Consider the following 26193-nt stretch of genomic DNA (forward strand, 5'->3'; position numbering starts at 1 on the left):
GATTTAAAGTTCATTCATTCAAAGCTAGAAAAGGGCTCAATATCTCAACCGCTTATTTGTCATCAAAGCCTAGAATTAGTACTTCTGCATTATACACTGGGTTTGAAGAAATGTCTACCAACAAAAAAAACAAAACTTACTAACGCCTTTTAATCGCTCTAAAGCACTGACTTGTTCTGTTTCTATCACATTCTGAAAAACCTCATCTAAATTAACAACACACCTTCACCACTGCATTATGATTAAAGTTCTGGAAGAATTTTCGAGAATATAACTGATTTGGATTGGTGTTTTAACAGGTTTACAAGTAAAGCATACTGATTTGTCTCTTGTGGTAAAGCCTATTATTTACTAAACAGCAAGCTTCCGTATCTGTTTTTTTAAACATTCAAAATGGAGAGCCGTCCTACTAAACACAAGCTCATTCACCATCCACACTCAGACAAGGAATCATAAATCTTTAACCACAGGAAAAAGTGAAAAGGTCTGAACTCATTAAAGCAGCTTCTCTCTTAATTTCTGCCAAAGCCGTGCCTCTCTTTTCTTTCACATTAAATTCTATGGGACATCATATTCAGTCCCTTCCTAAAGTATTGGAGCAACATGGCCAATGCATTTGTCTTTTCTGTGCATTGAACACATTTAGAGGTACTTTTTAGGTCATAAAATGATTTCTTCAAAATGTCACATATATTGTCTCTTTCGTTCAAGTGTGTAATAATGTTTCTGTTTTAACAATGTGTTTACACAGATTGTCGTAGAAACGGAACACACACGAAATGCATGTGTTCCAAATAATGATCTATTATTTCCACTATAAAAATCCAGCACTTCACTCCCAGATAATCGAGGCATGAGCTGGGAGAACTTTGTGCCTGTTCTGCGGCGGTGGGGGGATGGAATAGCAGGCTGCTTGCTGCTTGTCTTTATCGACACATTTACAACACAAAAGATGCTGACGGAGAGGTGCGAAGAGATTTAAGGTGGGCCGGATTTACAAGTTTTTTCATAGGCTTTGGTAATTCTAGTGTTAATAATGACTTAGAGAAGCACAGTGCCAACACTTGTGGTTCGTAAGGATTTAGGTTTCTTTTCATGGCTGCTCCTATGGCTTGCTGTCCTGACAAGGATTAAGAAGAATACAGGCCAGTCGGTTAGAAAGAGACCTGTGAGGGTGACATGAGGGCCTTATTTCTTCTAGTGGGACCTGTGCTCACAGCCCATTACCATACAGCTTGATTGGCATTTGCCAGAGATTACCACAGTTCACAATCACTTGTGCTTACTAACTGGACAGATTGATATCCCTGAAGGTTCATTGACTTGGTGTTAGACTGGGAGGATTAAGTGTTCTGTTCATTTTTACGTTCCCATATACGAAGTGTAGGGAAAGTATTGGAATTGTCTGAAGATTCGATGTCGAGATTTTGATTAATCTGTGCGTTTTAGACCTCCCTGACTTTCTCGTATACAAGCTTTAGAAAAACTATTTTAATTTTTCAAAAGTTCCATTTTGAGATTTTGATGAATCTCCACGTTTTACACCTCCCTGAGTCCGAAAATACAATTTTTGGAATTATGTATGTGTGTGTGTGTGTAAACGCAATAATTTGAGTTCGCTTTCACATACGTCAACCAAATTTTGCAGACAAGTAGTAGCTACAAAACGTAGATTTCTATCAACTTTTGGGCTATTTTGTTAACTGGAAGTGGTACTTTACCTTTTATACATGCAGCTGCAGAGTCTGATTTATTTAACTTATAATAATTGTTCATTATATTATTAATTTGATTTGTTATTGATGGTTCTTTAATGTACATAATATAAAAATATAATCATTGTCTTGCGGTTTTCTCCTCAAATATCCCTCCCCATATCTGATAACTGAGGATCATCACTTTTTTTTGCCTCCATTAATCCGATAAAATAAGAATTATGTGTATTTTTCAACAGTATTTTCAAACTATGATGACACAGCTTTGTAATTTAGTTTTAGGATATGTTTGGTATTTTTGAAGTTAAAGTTAATTCCTCACAGACGTGGTATACTGTAGAATGCAATTTCATGTTACAATCTAATATAAAGTGAAGAATTTTATATACATTTTAAAAAATAACTGGCCTGATCTTGAACGTTATGATGCAGATGAAGGGTACTGGTGTGACAATGTGAAAGCAAATTTTAAAAACACTACACTTATCCTTTAACAAAATTTGACCTATAATCTGTAATTTAAATATTGTGATTCCTTATGATTTTAAAAGATTTTCCAGAATTTCAGTCACCATTTACAGAATTGAATTTTGTGACTCAATATCAGTTATAAGACAGTGTAAATTGAAAACCAAAACTCTTCTGTTTTTATTTTTAACTACAGGAAACAAACCTCACTGCTGTCTTCAGTGTTATAAACAATTCTGGTACAAGAGTGCTCTTCAGAAACACAGACGAATTCACACTGGAGAAAAGCCACATTGCTCTTCTGACTGTGGCAAACAATTTTCACTTATTGGCCATCTCAAGAACCATGAAAGGATTCACTCAGATGAAAAGCCACATTGCTGTCCTGAATGTGGAAAACAATTCTCGATACTTAGCAATCTCCAGAGACATAAAAGGATTCACACAGGTGAGAAGCCACATTTTTGTTCAGAATGTGGCAAACAATTCTCACAAATTAGCAATCTCCAGAGCCACCAAAGGATTCACACAGGAGAAAAGCCACATTGCTGTTCTGAATGTGGCAAACAATTCTCTCAAAGGAGTGGTCTACAGAGACACATTACAATTCACACTGGGGAGAAGCCATATTGCTGTTCTGAATGCGGCAAGCAATTCTCTCACAGGAGTCATCTTCAGAGCCACACAAGGATTCACACAGGAGAGAAGCCGTATTACTGTAATGAATGTGGCAAACAATTCTGTCTCAAGAATACTCTTCAGAGACACAACAGAATTCACACTGGAAAGAAGCTGTGGCTTACTACAGGGACAACTTTCCTGTTCTCAAAATCCAAACAAACAAATTTTCTATAGAAACTGTGGTCCAATATTCCACAGCAGTAGAAGCACAGTGAAATTACATACACCTAAACCATAGTGTCTTGATGGTAATAAAATAAAAAGAGAACAAAACAAAGTTCATATGGAACTAAAGACCAGCTACTACTGAACAAAATGATCAAGAAATGCTGTAAAAGGCAGAAACCTTAGTGTGGTATGGATTGATTACCAATAAGCAGCATATGACAGTGCACCTCTCTCTTGGACCCTGAAATGTCTGTTCCTATACAAAATCCACCCCATTCTGGTAAGTTTCATCTCAACCACCAAGCATCACTGGCAAACAGCCCTGCAACTTCACCAAGACAAAGAATGGATCACTATCCCGAACATAAAAATAACGAGTGTCCTTTAAACATTGCTCTTTGTATCACCCTTATTGTTCTGCCTAGCATTAAACTCATTGAGCACTGTCCTCGATAACCTCGGCCATGGATTTATGATCAGCTGTTACAACGAACCAGAACCTCAGATAGTTTATTGATAATTTGAAACTGTTCAGCTCCTGCAGCTTCACTTAGCAAAAATGTTTTCAGATGACATTAGAGTGGCATTTCAGCTTGACAAATGTGCCAAAGCAATCTTTATTAATGAAACGCTAACCTCCACTACAAATATCCACCTCAGTCATTACTGTGCTATTAAAAAGTTAAACCCAAAGTAAACATACAAATACCTGGATATTTATGAAAGAGCAGAGATAAACCATAAGATGCTAAGACAGGCTGTCATCAGGGAATACATCTGCAGAAGAAAATGAATCCTTAGGGCAGGGGTGCCCACACTTTTTCAGCTTGTGAGCTACTTTTAAAATGACCAGGTCGAAAATGATCTACCTACATTAAATTATATATATATATACTGAGTATACTTTATACATAAAATATATGTTGTCAATACATTTATGGACACCACAGTATTTGGATTTAATAATCTTCATGTGGGAAAAGGCTGACTCGCATAAATAAGTAGAGCCGAATAATGCAGTCAAGGAGCTTTTGAATTCAGCCGAGTGAAAAATGACGGCTGTCCGATTTAACTGCGATTTTAGTTCCCTCTCCTTTCTCTTTCTCAGATCGCTTTTTGGAAGGAAGTCAGTTTCGTAGTTTTTATGAACAGTTCGAAAGTGCCTTTCCTTCTTTGGAATAGCAATGATAGATTGACAGATCAGACAAACGCACTTTGATTGTGACATTATGAGAGAAAAAAATCCTCTTCCAATTTCACATCCAGCCCGTACCCTCCCCAAACAGTTTTTTTTTTAAAAATCCCTTCTGTAGTCGATATAAATTGGAAGGCTAACTCGATCACAGCCGGAGTTTTACAGTAGATCGCGTGTTTGATCGTGCGTGCGGGATGACCAGTGTATTAGAAGAGAAGAGATCTCAGACTGGCCGCCTTGTATGTCAATCCATTGGGAGGATATATGATAGACTAACATTGAAAAAAAATTTTTTTGAATGCAACGCGATCTACCGGTCGATTGCGATCAATGCATTGGGCACCCCTGCTGTAGGGACTTGACTGCAACATGTAACAAAGAACAAGCTGTAAATCAATTTACAATCATTCTGCTATTCTACAGTTTTGGGATCATCAACTGGCCACCAAATGAACTTCATACACTGGACACCACAACATGAAAACTGCTGGATGTATAGAAATGTACTTACAAAAACCAATGTATCCTGAGTCTCCTTCCCAGGATCAGAATGAAGTATGGGCCTAGTTGAGCTTGACTGCGTAATGGCAAGTTAAGAAAAGTTCAGAAATTCTCTCAGGACACGCTCACTGAAATCTCGGAGGTGATTCTGGGAGAACTCTGGGACTCCTCACTGGGGCACATTCTCCAAAATGACTTCCTAAATTAAAATCCTCTCAGAAACTAACATCTTGCATCAAATCTACACTTTTCTTCATCGGCCTTGGTACATATGTCGGAGGACTATTTCTGGAATTTTCTTCAGCGTTCAATACCACCCAGCCTCACATACAGAATGGAAAACTGAATACTATGAATGTTAACCCGTTTATCATATTATGGATTCAGGACTTTCTTGTAAATTGTTCACAGACAGTCAAGGTACAGCACGCTTTTTCAAACACCGGAAGTCCGCAGGGCTGCGCCTTATCACCAAGTGACCTGAAACACAACAATGAGCCCTGCTCCATTATCAAGTGTGCTCATATCTGGGGAGGATCAATCAAGTGGACTGGATGGTAAACTGATGTAATAAAAACCTTTGTCACACTGAATATAAAAAAGACCAAAGAAATGATACTTTATGTGAAGAGACGGAAATCTGTATGTTCACCCATTGTTGTTTTTGGGGAGGAGGTAGAAATGGTGAATGAATATCAATACTTAGGAACTAACTTAGATAACAGTCTTCACTGGAATGCAAATACAAAAAAATATTCCCTAAATACAATCAGCATTTATTTCTCCCCCATAAACTCAAACTTTTTTAAAGTAGATAATTGCTTCATGTTGTCCTTTTTATTGCAGTTTGATCCAGTCTGTTATCACTTTTTGTTTCATTGCCTGGTTTAGTGGTCCAACAAACCAAAATTGAAAAAAGGACCTGCAGATTCCTAAGCATGCAGCTTAACTTATCGGGACTGATGGAGATGATCTGGCCGGTGTGTGTCAGAGGACAATGCTAAAGAAACTAGAAATCATCTCAACTGATGACAGACATCCATTACATGGAGAACTTCACTTCAGTAAATCGGGGAGGAGAGTCGCTTTGAAAACCCACACAAATTTCTCCAGAAACTCCTTTCTTCTTAGTGACTTTTTAAATAAGGAAAATCGGAGAAAATGATTAAGAGTTGATATGTAACCATTTTTGTGTAAATATGCCTTACCTTAACCTGACTTGTCCATCTTTTTTTTTTTTTGGTTTCATCTCCTTGTCTTGTTATTAGATGCAGCCAAGAAGGCAAATTTCGTGTTTTCTTGTGTAAACTGCACTAAATACGGCAACCTTGAAGGTGTGAGCCACCCTGTCCATGTGGCACTGAAAAGGTGAAATTCTCTTCTTTTTGTGGAGCAGAAGCCGAGGCACAGTCTTTCAAGCCAATGCTGTGTGCCAGTAGTCTGGCAAGGGTGAGAAGCCATGACTTACACAAGAGAATTTCAGCATCTGAACTCTTGGGCCAGAATGTGTGATGCCTTCCCCTATGAAGTGGCTGCAGAAGACAAGCTGAAGAAGCAGCAGCACAGCATTGACGAGGATCAGGCAGAACTCCAACATGCGTAGAATCCTCCACTTGAATCTGGAGCAACAACAAACCACACGACATTGGACATCACCCATAAAGACTCAGTATTATAAAAGTAATTATTGTGCCAAGATAAATTCAATCTCCATAACCATAACCATAGAGCTGGGCTCTGTGTTATATGTTTGTTAGTCTAGTGTGTCTGTGTCCAGTCTTTTATGTCTATGTATACAGTACATGCATTTATTATGCTTCTGTAATACTTGTATTTATTAATAAATTGTATTATTCTGATCCTTAAAGTGAGGGTCCTTCAGTTACTTTGATATACTTATATAAGTCTAAAGGCTGCAGAAACGCTTCCTACAACAGAAAAAGATCAGGTAAATAAAGTAGGTGCCTTGCTGTTATGGTGTATAAAATCTGTACATTTTGGTTTCCATTATATTTTGTTCAAGACAACAGATGAACTAAGACAAATTAAAGCAGGTTTTCTTCCCTTACACCTTACTTTTGTTCATAGCTTAGTGCTAATTTGGTTTATTGCCTGGGAAAGGATGCTGAGCTGGTACCTCAGGCTATTGATCATTTTATGGATGGACATCTGGAACAACAAAGTTTAGTTTATAGCCTGGGAGTGCTACCTCAAAGTACATCAAAGGTTTTGTTGTGTGGGAAAACGGACAGTGAATTAATTCATCAATCATTTTGACAGCCAGCCAATCAGGTGCATGTGTTGTGAAACCAAGGCTTGACATTTCATAATAAATATGCATTGGTTTGGAAAGAAGAGGAGAGAAGCAAAAGAAGAAGAAAGAGAAGCAAAGGGAGAAGAAGAAGAAAGAAGAAGAAGAAGAGGAACGGACGAAGACGGCCCTGGTCGTCAGAAAGGCATCATGAACATTGATTGCTAAATCAAACGCCTCCCTGGGACATTCATCCTTGTCATCTGTAACTTTTTCTAAAGACTATATATATTCAGACTTTTCTATCACTACCTATTTTCTAGTATTCTTTGTTCTTGTGGTATTATTATTATTTTTGTAATAAATACCATGCTGCTTTTAACTTTCAATTCTTTGTCTTAATGTCTAGAGTGATTGAAGTAATAAGTTAGATTTCTTTGAGCACCTGGTGACAGCCGGATATTTGCCATTATTTCTGTGCTGCGAGGTTTTTAAGGCTGAGAGTGAAGAGCGCTATACTCAACAGAAGGGACAAATACGATAAAGAAGGTATTCTTGGCTGATGAATGGCCTATAGTCAAGAGTGCTGAGTCTTTGTATGTTTAAATGTATTCTTGTAGACCTAAAGTAATATTTAGGTCTGAGATATCACTAAAACATTGTATTGTTGTTAGTGCGAAAATAAGTAAGTCTCTTGAAGTGCTGAATGACAGGCTTTTATTCCTATAGCACTTGTGTGGTTTAAAGTGCTAAGGGTTAATCAGCGTGTGTGTGTCATTCATGGAGCACTGTTGTGGTTAGTGTCTGTGTGTGTGTTTATCTGTGTGTGTGTGTGTTCATCTTAAAGTGCAACAGTAGACCAACCCGATAACGAACTTGACGAGAACACTTACCCTTGAGGAAACAGGCAAAAGGGCAAGTAGAGGGAAATACCACGATAATACACTTGCCAAAGTATTTGGTAAATTACCAGTATTGCCAATGATTCATTAATCAAGTTAAAACTCACTCAATTCCTACACTAGCACTCATACTAAAAGGTAAGCATCATCATGTACAAGTAGTACACCCGCAGGCTGTGTGGTTAAGTTCCTCTTTCTTCTCCCCCTTCCTGACATGTTTCAGTTTCTCAATACGATCCTAATGCCCTAACTGCATAAAAAAAAAAAACATTCTTCAAAATCCTCCACTCCTCAGTTTTGGTTCTGGTTCTTCTTCTTCATCTTCACTGTTTATGCAGAAGAATACCTATCAATGCTATATAAGGTGTATTAAAAATTGTTCATTCTTTCCCTCCATGCTGCTAACAGTTTTTACAAAGACTGAATATAATGTGGCGGCATGGTGGCGCAGTGTGTAGCGCTGCTGCCTCGCAGTTAGGAGACCCGGGTTCGCTTCCCGGGTCCTCCCTGCGTGGAGTTTGCATGTTCTCCCCGTTTCCGCGTGGGTTTCCTCCCATGGTCCAAAGACATGCAGGTTAGGTGCATTGGCGATTCTAAATTGTGTGTGTGTGTTCTGCGGTGGGCTGGGATTGGCTCCAGCAGACCCCTGTGACCCTGTAGTTAGGATATAACGGGTTGGATAATGGATGGATTAATATAATGTTGGAATAAAATATGCTTCCAACAGTCTTCTTCCGCTTCATCTTTTCTCGCTTCTGTGTTGGGTCAATGTTCCAGATGAACCATCTCCAAACAGTTCGGTCCTGCACCTCCTCACCAGTTGGGCCTTTTTCTTTCAGATCTTCTTTTTCTTTATCCATCCAGCTCCACGCTGGCCTCCCTCACTTTCTCCTCCTCATTTCCATCACACTTTTAGCCACATCTTCATTGTCTCTCCTCATTGCATGTCCATAACCACTTCAACCTACCTTCTTGTATTTTCTTAGATGTCACTAACACTTTTGTTGCACCTCTCATTGTCTCATTTCATATTCCGTCCTTTGTTGTAACTCCACACATTCATCTCAACCTTCTCATTTCTGTCTCATCAGACTTCCCTTCCTGTCCATGTCTTAGCTCCATACATCATTGCTGTTCTTACTGCTGTCTTAAAAATCTTACAATTTTCCACTGCTGTCTTCTGTATTATTTTAACTGATCAAATGAACAATGTTCTTTAAGAATATTTATAACCGTCTCCATCTGTCTTGCTTTGTTCTTTGCTAGTTCACACATCTAACTTGTTTGTGGCTGATTATTTACGCTGTGAGTTTAAAATCATCACTCCTGTTCATAAGCACCTCATTAGATTTCTATAAAATTCCTCTGTTCCTAAATGTACTACCATGTTAACTCTGGTGTCTATTCCACTCCAAAATGAAAAGACGTCCAGAATGCAAGCCTGAAGTGTTACATATTTTTTATATAAATTAACTAGGGGTTCGCCCCCCTGCTCGCTATGCTTGCCAACCCCTCTGGCCTGCGGTACACGCCAGCCACTTCGCATCTCTCTCTTCACGTGATCTCATGCAGCACTTTGAACATTTAAGAGCCTGTACAGCAGCTGTCGTTTTCTCGAACTGCTTTGTCTCTACGACGTTCTACTTTGTCATCTACTCTTTGTCTTTTATTTCCTGCCCTGGGCGTGGTTAAATCTCTTGGCACAAAGTCTTGTCTCAAGGGACATGAGTTCTTCATATTTTTTAGTTTATAATTTAAAAATGGAATACGAATTTGAAAATCCAACAACATTACTTTAAAGTTCGATAAATTCTGAAAAGAATGATACCAAACATATATATGTAGGTTTTAAAATAAGCCCGACTTAAAGCGTGACATAAAATCGTTGCACTTTTAGGCTTAGGATTTTATATATAGAGAGACAGTAGATAGACACAGGCTGTGTAGCTGCGTTTCATGAGATAGTTGAAAATGCAGCTACCAGAAAGGTTTGAGCAATTAGTATGGAAAACAAAAACCCACAGTCCCAGTCTCTTCACTTTTAAAGTTTTAGTGAAATTCCATCTATCCATCCATTATCCAACCCGCTGTATCTAACTACAGTGTACTACGAGGGGCCTGCTGGAGCAAATCTCAGCCAACACAGGGTGCAAGGCAGGAAACAAACCCTGGGCAGGGCACACATACGCCAAGCACACAATTGGGATAATTTAGGATCGCCAATGCACCCAACCTGCATGTCTTTGGACTGTGGGAGGAAACCCACAGACACGGGGAGAACCCAGGAAGCGAACCCAAAGCGAACCCAGGTCTCCAAACTGCGAGGCAGCAGCACTACCACTGTGCCACCCTTTTAGTGAAATTCAATGCAAAAATCTCATTCAACAAATAAAGAAGAAAGTTAATCACACACCAAAAGAAAAAACAATCTTGTCTATGATATTTTATGTAAGTCTTGTTTGTGTTGTTTACATTTCTTAAGGTTTCCATAGTTTGGCATCAGGGCCGGCGCCAGGCGTAAGCCAAGTTAAGGTTAGGCTTAAACATCCTGGTGCTTTATTGGCACTTCATGGTTCTTTATTGAGTTGTGTGGTTCTTCATAAAACTGTTGCTTCTCCAAAATCCATTTCATTGTAGGAAAGGTTCTCTGCATATGAAGCTGGTTGTTTGTGCTTTGAAAAACATCCTAATTTATAGAAAGGAACAAAAATCCTGAAATCTTTAATGTACATCAGGCACTACCATTGGTGGGCCGCTTTGACTGCCATATGTGCGTCAGTGGGCCGCACTGTAACAAATACTGTTATACTGTTATACAAAGTTACTGTAGCTTTCTTTCCAATACTGAAAACTTTAAAAAATGTAACACTTAAAGTTTAAAGAAAAGCAATTTATTTCCATACAATCTCCGTACAACAGCATACAATTAGAGTCTTAGCCTCTTAGCTAGGTCCTTATATTATTAAATTATATTCATTGCTTATATAGGAGTCTTACACTGTGAGATTTATTTCTTTTGTCCCGACACTTGGCATCTCTTGTTAGTAACCATTACGTCAATATCAGGCTTGAAATCTTGTGCTACTGCAACTTTTATGAGGGATGAAAGGTGCTCGGCAGTAAGTCTTGAGCGATGTGGGGTTTTGGTAGCTTTCATTAATGAAAACAATTGCTCACAAAGGTAAGTGCTTCAGTACTCTCGATGCCAACTTACGGATCTGCACATACGAGGATGGCAGGTAAGCATACAAGCCTGGCACGCCAACTTTGTTGTATTTTGCCATCAGAATAGAATCTGACTGCAGTTCAAGCAACTCCATTTGGATGTTCTCAGGCGCATTCTCAACGTTGTAAGAGTAGGGTGACGTAAACAGCGCAAAGTCCTCTTCGTGTGAACTGAAATCGCGAAAAACGCTCACTGAATTCATTGCTCAGTAATACAAGTTGGAAAACAAATCCTCCAAAAATCAAATTTTACTTTACTAAGTTTACTTCAAAGTTAATATTGTAAAATAAGCCGATATGCAAAAAGCCTCCTGACTTACACTAATTATACAAACTCAAAATCACAAACATTTGTTAATAAACAACTCACCACTTCAGATCTTCAGCTGTAGTCTGCACTAACTGCTCATTATAATTCTAGCACAAAATTACATAAAACTAGAGCAAAAAAATAAAAAATGAAAATATCCATCCATCCATCCTCTTCCACTTATCCGAGATCGGGTCGCGGGGCAGCAGCCTGAGCAGAGATACCCAGACTTCCCTCTCCCCAGCCACTTCTTCTAGCTCTTCCGGGGGAAACCCGAGGTGTTCCCAGGCCAGCCGGAAGACATAGTCCCTCCAGCGTGTCCTGGGTCTTCCCCAGAGGTCTCCTCCCGGTTAGACGTGCCCGGAACACCTCACTACGGAGGCGTCCAGGAGGCATCGTGGCATAATGTAATGCCTAGGGCAGTGGTGGGGGCACTCAGAGCCCTCTCAGTGGGCACGCGCGCCATCGCCCGAGCACAGAGTTCGTTACTATAAAGCCAGAGGAATGCGGGGCCGGGCTGCTCCCCTCACCGCTCCCCCTCTTCACGCGCGCCGGAGGACTTTTCTCACATCACCCGCCCCTCTGCCCAGCAGCCCAATGGGAGCACGTCCTTCCTCTCCTGTCTGGGGTAGGGCAGGCGGCACACATGCTGCTTGAGGGTGCGGCACGGACTGCAGCCTTTTGAGTCTGTGATTCCCGTGGTGGGGTTGGTCGGGATGTGGTATAGCGGGTCCACAGCTCAAAATTGAAAAGGCCAGTTTTAACTGATAATTGCCGCACTCGCGGCTTAAAGGGGGTTATGGTAGAGTGGCCGGAGCGGTTTCCGGGAGCTTTGTGATGCGGGCAGTCCTCGCTTAAGCGCACAGGTGAGGAGTCGTCCGCATCTGTAATTATTGCCGGGAGTTGCTAATCGCCACACCTGATCCACGACCCCGTAATATATAATGGAAGCTTTGGGGGCGGAGCTTAATAGGGAAGACCTGCGTGAAACACTTGAGAGGATCGAAGGGATGACAAAGGACAGCACAGCACAGTTAGTTATGAAAATGAAATCCTTAAAGTGTGGAATTCTCTGCCAAATAATCTTAAGTCAATGAAGGCACTCGAGATTGCTTTCCTTACTTTGTTTGGAACATCTTATACTTGTGCGCAGCTGTTTTCAGCTTTGAATTAAATCAAATCTGACACCAGAAACAGACTAACAAATGACCTTAGTGCTGCATGTGTTGCTCTCAAGCTTACAAAGTATGAGCCAAGGTTAGACAAATTATCAGCATGCATACAACAGCAAAAAGCACATTAATTGTTCAAAAGCATACCGAATGCAAACTTTTACCTTTCAACAAAAGTTGTTTGTATCATTGAAAGCTCCGCTATTATGTTTTTCTTTTAAGACAAAAGATGTTAATGTATGAGTGGCTTTTCTAAACTAAAAGCTCAGTAGATAGACAGACAGACAGAGCATCAGTATTGGCAGTTCAGTCCAATTTATCACCCAGCTGCACTCCCAGGTATTTATAGGTCTGCACCCTCTGCACACACTCACCTCTGATGATCACGGGGTCCATGAGGGGCCTGGGCCTCCTAAAATCCACCACCAGCTCCTTGGTTATGCTGGTGTTCAGTTTTAGGTGGTATTCGGGTTAAATTGCCATGTTGGCACTTTGCGATAAATAAGTGGGATTTGGATTGCAGTTTGGGCACTTGGTTTCTAAATGGTTCGCCATCACTGGCCTAGGGTATCAAGGAGCTGATGCCACAGCTGCAACCATAGACGTAGAATAACTAGACACCGCATGACCAGCAGAATCGTACGTCAATGTCGCCGCCATATCGCGAGTGGCACTGCTGTGGAGTGAAGTAATGGATAAGATATCTCACGCATGTTCTGCTTGGGATTTTACTAACCGCTGTACGCTCCAAACCAGATCCCGGGGGATTACATTTCATAGGTAAGGCTGAACAATTGTTTTGGTTATACTTGGTCATTTGAAAATTTCGTTTTATAATCTTAACTTTAGCTACACCAGGCTAAGCTAGCAAAGCTATGCATTTATGCGCTCAAGTGAGCCTCCAAACAACAATTTGGCTAAACGTATTTAGTCACTAACTATGTAGATTGTTGTTAGCTGTTAACATTTCTCACACTTGATGATGTGGTTTTTTCTCAAGGAGCGCATTGAGGAAACACAGTTTGAAACTGACAACCATCATTTTATGCTCATGTCTTTAGTTGTGTCTGTCTTCCAAACTAAGGCTGCACCATATTGCCAGACTGAATACTCTCAAATTACAGGATCTGAGTGAGCGAGATGGAGTGTAAGTCTGTAGAAGATCAGTGAGGTTGTGGAGAGCTTTAAATGTTCAGAGCGGTATTTAGTATTGTATTCTGTAGTTAACAGGGAGCCAGTGAGGTTGAGAGAGAGTAAGTGTAATATGTTCAGTGGATTTAGAACAGCAGGTTATTATCCTGGCAGCGGAATTTTGAAGAAGTTGTAAGCGATGGATACGTTTTTGTGGGATGCCAGATAGAATAGCATTACAGTAATCTATACGTGAGGTGACTCGGGCATTAACCGATACTTGAATACTGTGTTACGTAAGAACAGGATGAAGTCTAGAAATGTTTCGGAGATGGAAGAAGGCAGTCCGAGAAATGTTACTTATATGGGATGAATTATTTAATAATAATTATTATTATTTAATAATTGCCATTATTAGTATATAAATGGATATAAATAATTGCATTTAAACGATTCGCCAAAATCTGTTGTATATAAACAATACTGTTTTAAAGTTTTGTTTTTTTTTTTCATCTGAAAACCCAATTACCAAGTCTGCCTGTATTGGTTTAAATGGCACTTTTGCCGCTCGCAATACGGCTGACGTATCGTGTCGACTGGGCAACACAGTGAATGCGGCGTCTATCTATATACTGCATGTCTATGGCTGCAACTATACTAGCAGATGACATTTCCGGTACCGTAATGCCATGGGAAAACGCGCTTTTGTCAGAAGGCGGATGTAAGAAAAGTCAATAAGTAACGCCTAAGTTGCCGAATGATTCAATCCCAAACGGTAGTAATCATTTTGTACAAGTTTAGTGCTAACTAGGATCTGTCATGCGGGCCTCGCAGATTTCTGGTGATGCGGCCCACGGGCCGCGTGTTTGACGTGCCTGTATAGTACCTAGCAGGACACCAACAGATCAAAAAAATCTAAACTTAGCCCGTGTTATTGTATGCAGCATTATTATGTTATTGGTATTTCACTAATCTGTTACCATCTATTCACGGTCATTTACTGTATGGAGCCTGCTACAGATCTACAAAAATAAAGGCACATTCTGGAACCTTCATGCGGAAGGGTCTTTAGGGAACCAAAAATGGCTCCCCTTTGGCATCTCTCTGCAGAACTGCTCTTATTTGTAAGAGTGTAGGAGTGCCATGATTAAGGGAGGGCGCCAGAATTCATCTTAGTGTCCCCTCCGCGAGGATCTTACCGTAGCGCTTCAATATCTCTGCTCTCCGTGGGAGCTTCACACACAGTTGCGAGCTTGCCGATCATACATGAGGAAAACTGTACTTGCAACCATGCTGTATATGAAATTGAAGAGGGGGAGCTGAAACATTAAAAAAATCTCTTACGTGTCATCTCCGAATCTGGGGGAGCTTGCGCCCAGCCAGGCATAGGACAGCCAATAGCGTGTTACCCGTTTGAGCTGGTGCTGAACGAAGGGTTAACAGCTGCAGCGGATTCAGCGGCAATCTCTGCTGTTCATTTCATTTTTTCAGTTCTGTTTTTTGGTATGTAAAATAGAGGACATCAGTCAGAGGAGCCTCTCTTCTGTTGGCGAGGGCCACAACCTCAATGCCTTCTGACAGAGCCGGAGCAGCACCAGCGCTGTGCACAGGGTTCATAGCTGTGGTGCGTTCAGCAGCAATCTCTGCACTTTTTACTCCCATTTTGTTTTAGTACATAATGCATACGACATCAGAAAGATGATCTTCTCTTCTATTTGTGACATTCAAAACACGCCTGTTCCTTATTCCTAATTGCTTCATTCTGTGTACTTCTGAATGAGCGTTCATTTGTTGTCAGCATGCAAAGAGCTCGCCTCTCTGACCGAAAAGAAAATCAAAGAAGATGATATGCTAGTCGATTTTTAGTTGTGTAATTTGACATTTTACAGCTACACAATTATCGACTATGATCAGTAAATTTGACATTTCCCATGACAAATTAGGAATATGATGTGAAATCAGTTTATAAGCTTTAAATGTGACTGGATGCGATTTTCGGTTGCGTTAATTGACACGGTGCAGGTTATGAGGCACTGTTTAATTCTTTCTTTCTTTCTTTCTCATCCACGCAAGAATAACATCGCAGCGCCCGGCACATAGGAGCCCTCGGCACATAGGAGCCCTCATGCAAAACATTTGACACTCCCCTCTCTAGTGACATCTGCTGGCCATTTGTATTAATGGTACACAAACTCATAGAAACTTGAACGTCTTCATTTCTCGTAAACGTAAGCAATTGTATCTCAAACGTTATAAGTCGCTTCGCATAAAAGCGTTGGCCAAATAAATAAATATGAACGGTGTGGGAGAATATCAGTAACAGATTGCCTACAAAACAGTCCTTTCTTTCTTTCTTTCTTTCTTTCTTTCTTTCTTTCTTTCTTTCTTTCTTTCTTTCTTTCTTTCTTTCTTTCAATCAGTTTTGACGTTGATCAACGCAAGAACATCAGCGCACCGGCCTGCAGAACGAAGTCCTCATCCAAATCGTTTGAGGCAATTGTGTCTGAAATCGTGTCGCGGCTTCGAAGCATTTGACACTTGGCTCTCTAGTGACATCTGCTGGCTATCTGTATTAAGGGTACACAAACTCATTAAACAAGTTCAATGACGTCTGTTAAACTTTTACTTTTGGCTGCTAAAGATTGGCAACGATGAGAAGAGTTCGTACGCGGCTTCCAGTGTTTGATATCTGAATTAATATAACTAACACCGAGAGGCGGAATGTACTAAACGACAAAAGAGTCAAAAAAGGCCCGTTTTTTTAATAAATATGCCCATTTTACATTTTAACATTATCCATCCATTAACCAACCCGCTATATCCTAACCCAGGGTCACGGGGGTCTGCTGAAGCCAATCCCAGCCAAAACAGGGCACAAGGAAGGAAACAAACCCCGGGCAGGGCACCAGCCCACCGCAGCATTTTAACATTATTATTGATATAATTTTTATATACACTCACCTAAAGGATTATTAGGAACACCATACTAATACGGTGTTTGACCCCCTTTCACCTTCAGAACTGCCATAATTCTACGTGGCATTGATTCAACAAGGTGCTGAAAGCATTCTTTAGAAATGTTGGCCCATATTGATAGGATAGCATCTTGCAGTTGATGGAGATTTGTGGGATGCACATCCAGGGCACGAAGCTCCCGTTCCACCACATCCCAAAGATGCTCTATTGGGTTGAGATCTGGTGGCTGTGGGGGGCATTTTAGTACAGTGAACTCATTGTCATGTTCAAGAAACCAATTTGAAATGATTTGAGCTTTGTGACATGGTGCATTATCCTGCTGGAAGTAGCCATCAGAGGATGGGTACATGGTGGTCATGAAGGGATGGACATGGTCAGAAACAATGCTCAGGTAGCCTGTGGCATTTAAACGATGCCCAATTGGCACTAAGGGGCCTAAAGCATGCCAAGAAAACATCCCCACACCATTACACCACCACCACCAGCCTGCACAGTGGTAACAAGGCATGATGGATCCATGTTCTCATTCTGTTTACGCCAAATTCTGACTCTACCATTTGAATGTCTCAACACAAATCGAGACTCATCAGACCAGGCAACATTTTTCCAGTCTTCAACTGTCCAATTTTGGTGAGCTCGTGCAAATTGTAGCCTCTTTTTCCTATTTGTAGTGGAGATGAGTGGTACCCGGTGGGGTCTTCTGCTGTTGTAGCCCATCCACCTCAAGGTTGTGCGTGTTGTGGCTTCACAAATGTTTTGTTGCATACCTCGGTTGTAACGAGTGGTTATTTCAATCAAAGTTGCTCTTCTATCAGCTTGAATCAGTCGACCCATTCTCCCTGACCTCTAGCATCAACAAGGCATTTTCGCCCACAGGACTGCCGCATACTGGATGTTTTTCCTTTTCACATCTTTCTTTGTAAGCCCTAGAAACGGTTGTGCGTGAAAATCCCAGTAACTGAGCAGATTGTGAAATACTCAGACCGGCCCGTCTGGCACCAACCACCAGGCCATGCTCAAAATTGCTTAAATCACCTTTCTTTCCCAGTCTGACATTCAGTTTGGAGTTCAGGAGATTGTCTTGACCAGGACCACACCCCTAAATGCATTGAAGCAACTGCCATGTGATTGGTTGATTAGATAATTGCATTAATGAGAAATTGAACAGGTGTTCCTAATAATACTTTAGGTGAGTGTATATATATATATATACTTCATTAATCCCCGAGAGGAAATGTCATTGTACAGTATTACTGTTGCTATTATTAATATTACTATTAGCTCTTGTCTTTTCTTGAGATCGCCTTTACTTGACTGCTGTTTGGGGTCCTACAGCTCCAATGTTGTATGTTTTAAAAAAAAATAAAATAAAAATAAAAAATCTTCTTCTTCTTCTTTTTATTATTATTAATAATAATAATTGTAAACGAGCCCTGTCATTTGTCCTTAAAGCACATTTGAGCATAGGCAAGCACCTATGAGAAAGAAGATGAAATCCTTAAATTGCCAGATGGTATCATTCCATTCAATGATGAAACATTCCAATTAATAATATTTTATATTGGTCATATTAATATTAATGAGTTCCCTTCAAAGAAAAGTGGTTGTCACAGTCACATTGATCAGAAGTTCTGATCTGTGGCTCGACTGACTGACTGACTGACGGACTGCTTTTCATGTTCTGGGCTATCTCAGTTATGTTCTGTGTAGAAGGGTATGAGGACAATCACTGGCTTTAATTCCAGCCCTCCGGTTACTGAGGGTGACAGAGAAAAGACCAATGAGTTTAAGCAGATTTTTTTTTTTTTTTTTACCAGGTTTCTCAGTCCAGCCTGCCACGCAGCTCCACCTCTATGGCTAACAATGTACCCCTGGATGTCACCATTGGTGCCTCGTTTGCTCACTGTCCCTCCCTCACCCCTCATAACAGGCGAAGAGGTGTATAGAATCTCCACCAAACTCACCACCACCCCTCTTCTGTCTACAAGCAGATCATCTATCACCTTTACTGAAGACCAAGTCATGAGAGAACAGACTTCACAGACTTCATTCTGCCAAGGCTCTGTTGGCCTCAGCCCAGGGGTGCTCAAGATGTGTGTCTCATAGCTCTGTGGTTTGCTACTCAAGATTTTCAACCGGAGCCTAAATTTTCACAAGGTGCCAGTGCTGTAGGAAACATCTTGTTAGGTTCCCGTTCTGAACAAGACACATCCTAGTGCTTCATCTGATTACAGGTCAGTGGCACTCACTGCTCATATAATGAAAGTCTTTGAAAGTCCTGTCCTGGAAATACTTCGCCCCCAGGTTAGGTCAGCATTGGACCACCTCAGGGTGAGGGTTGCCATCATGTACCTGCTGCATGTTGCCTACAGTCACCTAGGCAAGCCATTAGGACCTCTTACAATTATGTTCTTTGATTTCTCATGTGCTTTTAACACCATCCAGCCTGCCAGACTGGGGAGTAAAGCTACTGGCAACGCAGGTCTTGTGGATGATGGACTTCCTGACTGGAAGGCCCCAGTATGTGTAGCACTGGTGCTGCACAAGGCACATTTCCATCACCATTCCTTTTCAATGTGTACACCACAGGTTTGAGCTACAACACAGAAGGCTGCCATCTGCAGAAACTCTCAGGTGACTCTGCAATAGTAGGAAGTATCAGGCATGGTGACGTGGTGGAATTTTGCTGCATGTCAACATGAATAAAACTAAAGGACTGGTGTCGGATTTGACAAGATCACAATCTTGTTAGGCCCCTGCCTGTTAGGGATGTGGATGGGGAGATCGTTCAGGAATACAAGTATCTGGGGGTTTATGTGGACAGTAAGCTGGGCTGCTCCAAGAACTCAAGTTCCAAATATACGAAGGGTTAAAGTAGGCCATACAGAGACTCAGATCTTTTAGGATCTGCGATTCTATGCTGCAAATGTTTTATGAGTGTGTGGTTGCAAATGCCATTTTTTTCCCTGTGGTTTGTTGGGATGGGTAATATGAAAGGTGGCAGACATTAAGAGACTAAACAAACTAACTCGGAAGGCTGGCTCAGTGCGAGTACGAGAGAAACTGGACAGCTTGGAAACTATGGCAGATCGCAGAATGTTGTCCAGAGTTCAGTCTGTTATTAAAAAATCACCCGCTTCATAGTGTTGTGGTCAGGCTGAGGAGCGTTTTTAGCAGAAGACTGACCAGCATAAAGTGCTCCACGGAACATCCCAGGAAACGCTTCCTCCGCAGAGCCGCCATCAGACTCTAGACGTCCTCTTTTGGTCAATCGTCCACACTATACGCTAGGCCCTTTTTCTTTAATGGCTATCCCAGTACGTTCTCAACTACTTAGATGTGCAGTACTTTACTTAACGTGTAATATTCTTATGTGGAATGCTTCAAGCTCAGTGTGCTAATACTGTTTAGTATATTGAGATTTTATAAGATACTCACACGCATTTATTGTATTTAATTCACCATGTACCTGCAGAGCTTAGTGAACGAGGATTTCTTGTACTTTATTTTGATATTTGTATTCTGTTTTTTATTTTACATGCTTCTTTTTTATACTCGCTCTTAGTGTTACTTGTGCCTTTGCCTATTTGTACAGTTGTAGCAAACATCATTTCCCCCGGGATTAATAACGTTTTCCTGATTCTGATACTTACAATACTCCATTTTCTACTCATTACCACTTGAGGTCTATGAATCCCGCATTGTAAAGGGTGATTACCATCCCACTGTGGCAGAAATCGACAATACTTATTAGCTATAGATATGAAAATCGCTGACCACTAACAACTTTTATTGAGGAGTGTCTGGCGCATATCCTGTCGTGATGGCCACGTCGGCTTTGTGAACGTCAAGAATAGAAGGTGAACTGCTACAATACGCGTGTTGCCTTACACGTTTACCACTTTCGCCACATTACAAATGAGTTTTTTTTTTTTTTTGTTTAACCTATTCATCGTTTTAAAGTGGTACAGGGTCATGCGGGTTCATTTAAACGAGAGCGAGCGAACGCGCGTGCACATGAAAGGCCGGCAACGCGCCGTGCGTGTGACGTCATCAAGTGCGACGAAAACTGAAGTGAGCGCGTGCTTCGTGTCTCTAAACTTGAGAAGAGAACTGGTGGTAGTGGTCGAGATCGTGGGCGTTTAACACTGAAGGAGCTGTCTTTAACCTAGTTTTGGAGATAGAGGTAAGAGGTAAGCGGTAAGAGCTTGGGTCTCTGATTCTTTGGAAGTGGAGCTTTGTATTCGTTGGCAGGTGGAGTCATAAGGACTCTCCTCGAGTGAGTTTCTGTGTGTCGCGTGTGGCTCGCAACTCTCCGGGTTCCGTGTGCGGGGACACACACCGCCGGCGATTCATTCTCATTAAATGTCGTGTATTATATCTTCAGTTAGAAGTTCGGTTGCTACAGGCAGAATTAGCGCTTTTCTGAGGTAGTACAGCAGCTGCAGCCACACATACAGCAGTTCAGTCAAAGAGCAGCCATTGCGATAAGGAACATCTGTTCTAAATAAATAAAATTATATACTGAAAAGCCTTAACAAAGTATTATTATTACCTCGCTTATATTAACTTCTTGTAATCGATATTTAACCCACTTCCTATTGTCCAAATGACTTGACATTTTGCACACATACTCACTTCCGATGATAATACATGAATCAATAATTAGTTTCACTAATTGATCAATTAATTAAGAAATGAAATTTTCATATGAAGAATAGTTCAAGATTTTACCAATAGATGGCGCTAGAAAAGGATAGAACTAAAACAAACCCAAACTATCCATCCATCCATTATCCAACCCGCTATATCCTAACTACAGTGTCACGGGGGTCTGCTGGAGCCAATTCCAGCCAACAAAGGGTGCAAGGCAGGAAACAAACCCAGCCCACCGCAGGACACACACACACCAAGCAAACACTATGGACAGTTTAAGATCGCCAATGCACCTAACCTGCATGTCTTTGAACTGTGGGAGGAAACCCACGCAGACACGGGGAGAACATGCAAACTCCATGCAGGGAGGACCCGGGAAGTGAGGCAGCAGCGCTACCACTGTGCCGCCCAACCCCAAACTATAAAGTTGAAAATAAATAAATATATATATATATATATATATATATATATACTTTTTAAAAACTGTGCTTATATTAAGTTAAAAAGTGTACTAAAAAGTAAAAAAATAAATCTCTCATACATCATCACTCGTAAATTTAAAGGTGGGCGCTTTTTATCAATCAACATTCGAAAAACACTTCTTAAAGTCTTAGCAAAATGCGCCCACGCTTTTGAGACTATTTTGGTACCCTTTTTAACTTAATATAAGTGTGGTTTTTAAAAAGCATATTTTTTATATGTATTATTTTCTTAAAGAAAAACTTTGTGATGTTTGTCTGAAATTTCTCTTTAACAAGTTTCCAGCTGTGTCCCCATGTTCTTGATGAACGCATTTTAAAGTCACCATTTTGATCCACTGGACTAATTCCCTTCATAATTTTAAACACCTCAATCATGTCACCTCTTAATCTTCTTTTGCTTAAACTGTAAAGGCTCAGCTCTTTTAATCTTTCCTCATAATTCAACCCCTGTAGACCTGGAATCAGCCTAGTCGCTCTTCTCTGGACCTTTTCTAGCACTGCTATGTCCTTTTTGTAGCCTGGAGACCAAAACTGCACACAGGACTCCAGATGAGGCCTCACCAGTGCATTATAAAGGTTGAGCAGAACCTCCTGTGACTTGTACTCCACACATCAAGGCGCTATATAAACTGACATTCTGTTAGCCTTCTTAATGGCTTCTGAACACTGTCGAAGTCGAAAGCTTACAGTCCACTACGACTCCTAAATCCTTCTCATAAGGTGTACTCTCGATTTTCTGACCACCCATTGTGTATTCAAACCTCACACTTTAACTTCCTATGTGTAATACTTCACATTTACTGACATTAAATTTCATCTTCCACAAGTCTGCTGTATACTGTCCAAGTCCCTCTGTAATAGTTTGTTGGACTCTTGATTATCTGCTAATCCACCCGGCTTGGTATCATGTGCAAACTTAACCAGCCTGTTACTTCTGTTCCTGTCCAAATCATTTATATATATATCTCCATTTTCTAACCCGCTGAATCCAGATACAGGGTCACGGGGGTCTGCTGGAGCCAATCCCAGCCAACACAGGGCACAAGGCAGGAACTAATCCTGGGCAGGGTGCCAACCCACCGCAGGACATATATATACATACAGTAATCCCTCCTCGATAGCGGGGGTTGCGTTCCAGAACCCCCCGCGATAGATGAAAATCCGCGAAGTATGTGAACCATATGTTTGTATGGTTATTTTTATATATTTTAAGCCCTTAGAAACTCCACTATAAAAATATAAATAAATAAAATATAACAGCAACAGCCCTAATACTGACTCCTGCTGGACACCATTCTTCACGTTGGCTAATTCTGATGAGGTTCCTCGCACCATCACCCTTCTTGTGTCTGAGCCAATTCTGCACCCATCTACAAACATCACCCTGAACTCCCACTTCTTTTAACTTGATGCCCAACCTCTCATGTGGCACCTCATCAAATGCTTTCTGAAAGTCCAGATAAATAATCTCATCTGCTCAGTCCTTGCCAGGTGTTACTCAATCTTATCCTTCCATTAATTTTCCTGTGATGCACGTTAAGCTTACTGGCCTATAGTTGCTTGGATCTGCCCTGCCACCCTTTTTATATAATGGGATGATATTTGTCATTTTCCAGTCCTTCGGTATCTCTCCAGTGCACAGTGACTTCCTAAAAATGTGCGTCAAGGGTTTATATCTGTACTCACTAGCCTCCTTAATAACACAAGGATAAATATTATCTGGTCCTGGTCATTTGGTTGATTTCAGCCTATTTAATCTCCACAATTTTTCTTCCGCTACAATTTCCAAATCCGTCAGTACCTCCTTAGTAGTCCCTGTTACCACTGTAATTTTATCTACTTCCTCCTGTGCTGAAGTCCTCAGAGAAATGCAAGTGTAGAATGTTTGCCATTTCACTGTCTGTGTGTTTTTAAATTCCCCTTTACTATTCCTGATACACTTTATTTCCTCCTTTTTGTATAACTTTATTCTTAATTTGTTTGTTGTCTCATAAAAAAAAATTGCCATGATGGGAATTGCCTGTTCAGTAAAAGCCATCTCATCAAAGCTTGTTTATGTAAGTCGGATAATTTTATATGTAGCGTACTAATTTTGCAGGGTCATAATAGCAGAAATGCTAACCCACCAACTTTTTTTTTTTTGTTTACACTAGAATTACCAGAGCCTACGAGAAAACTTGTAGATCTGTCCCACCTTAACTCCGTTCGCACCTCTCCGTCAGCGTCTTTTGTCCTGTAAATGTGCCGATTAAGACTAGCAGCAAGCAGCCTGCTATTCTATCCCTCACCGTCGCAGAACATTCACAAAGTTTTCCGAGCTTATGCCTTGATACTCTGGGAGTGAACTGCTGGAGTTTTAGAGTGGAAATAAGATTGTTACTTGGAACACATGCATTTCATGTGTGTTCCGTTTCTACAGTAATCTGTGTAAACACATTGTTAAAACAGAAACATTTTCATATTTTAGTAATAAATGTTACAAATTGTAGGTATAAACTATAGAATATGTGAAGCCTGAAGTCCAAAAATCAAATAAACACTTTCACAAAAGGTTCAAGGACGATACAACAGCTTCCATGGCGTAGCGGTAAGATTTGCTGACTTTTAATGAAGAGTCCCCGGTTCGATCCCCTATATTTACTCTTTTCAGTAGTGAGCTGCTCTTATTGTTAATATTATACAGTACACACATACAATTGGATTGCGTCTGTAAAAGACTGTGTACATTTATAGTACTTGTAAAAGTTACCTTTTTTTTCCACTTTTATTCTCTCACTCACAATCACGACACATACTACCGCCCTAGGGATCTGACGCTGTTAGTTTTTATTTGCAACTGGGAATAACTGTAGATGTGAGTGGTGTTTTGAGGCAATGGAACTGGACCTTCTCTGATCTGGAGGGATAAAAGCTGATACACAAACGCTGGTGAATCTGCCTTCTTCGTATCTCACCGTCACTTGATTTTTTTTTTCTTTTTTTCAGTTTTATTGAGTGTTCCTGCTCACGCAGATTTAGTACACACCTTACGGTTTATGTCGTCAATGTTGCATCCTCCTGTGCTGGCTGGGATTGGCTCCAACAGACCCCCGTGACCCTGTAGTTAGGATATGGTGGGTTGGATAATGGATGGATGTATAGGAACCCTTTATACGTATTTTTCAGGAGTCACCATGCATTGGGGGAATTCCTAAAGAACAGAAGATAGGAAAATATTGTGTTTTTAATCTAAAATGGGTGATCCAAGTCACCGTAGACCACTAGGTTTATGTTATTTCTTTATTCATCACTGCAAATAAAAATATCTCCTGGATTGTACTGTATGCCCTGAGAAGTGCCGTAGTTATGGTGCCTGTTGTCTGTGTTACCATCAATAAGATATGCTGGATTTATTCTTAAAAAATCTGCTTGATTTTTACAGTGTAAATTTGTCTTAATATATCCAATGCTGCTCCTGTATTTCGACTAAATTGTTAATGACATTCATTATCACTTCTTGCGTTAAAGTAATATATAAAACAAATCCACTGGCCTGCTGTTCAGCTCTTTTAAAGATGATACGTGTAGGCCAAGTAGTGAATACCGGTGGGCCACCTCAAGCCTCCTTCAAATCCACACTCGATATGAAGAGTGACGAGTTCCTGTTAATGTGCTGTAGTGTGATTTCTCTAACTGACTTGACGTAAACTATAACTGTGTTAATGTTATACCAGTAAATTGAAATATCTTTTGACCTGAATTGGTGCAGTTATGAGGGAGTTAAACTGTGCTCTTTTAACAGCAAGGAAGACAAGTTGCCATTAATTAACTGTAACGTCAAGATGGATGTGAAAGAGGAGGCTTGTGAGGCTGACATCAAGACCATGTTGATAACGACTGTAAATATTAAGAAGGAGGACTGTGAATCAGAGCCTAACAAGGAGAGTCCCAGCATTAAGGAGGAGGATTATGAACTGGTAACTATTGATATTAAAGAAGAGGCCAGGGAGACATCTGTCATCATCGAGACGCACAGACAAAAAAGTATGGAGGGTACTGAGCTCAAGGTGATGTCTGGCAGAAAGGGGACTAAGGGAGAGTCATCAGTTGCAACTCGGGAAGGTCAGCCATCGTCTTCGCAGCAATCTGGACAAAGTAAGTCTGTGTGTGAAAGACAAGTCTTGTGTGGCTTGTGTGAAACTGCGGTGAGGTCTGATACTTTATGGTGAAGAGTGAGGAGAGTGTCTCAAAGATGTTTGATGCCAGGGATTTAATTGTGAAAGAATCTCCTATTAGTCTGTACAGCTTGAGGAGTATCTGGGGGGGGCTAAGCTAGGGGGTGGCTTTTTGCGTTAATACTGACGGTGGACCTGCAAAAGTT

The 26193-nt window shown here is 40.7% G+C and overlaps 1 protein-coding gene across 1 annotated transcript in view; it reads left to right on the forward strand.

Moving 5' to 3' along the window:
• Window positions 1–26193, forward strand: part of LOC120534707 (zinc finger protein 91-like) — a 143839-nt gene that overhangs the window by 105484 nt on the left and 12162 nt on the right. The window contains exons 8-9 of the mRNA XM_039762293.1: window positions 2380–3034; window positions 25582–25967. Of these exons, the coding sequence (XP_039618227.1) occupies window positions 2380–3034; window positions 25582–25967 (1041 nt within the window). The remainder of the gene's footprint in view (window positions 1–2379; window positions 3035–25581; window positions 25968–26193) is intronic.

Source organism: Polypterus senegalus, chromosome 8 (genome assembly GCF_016835505.1).
Source record: "Polypterus senegalus isolate Bchr_013 chromosome 8, ASM1683550v1, whole genome shotgun sequence".
Lineage (NCBI taxonomy): Eukaryota > Metazoa > Chordata > Cladistia > Polypteriformes > Polypteridae > Polypterus > Polypterus senegalus.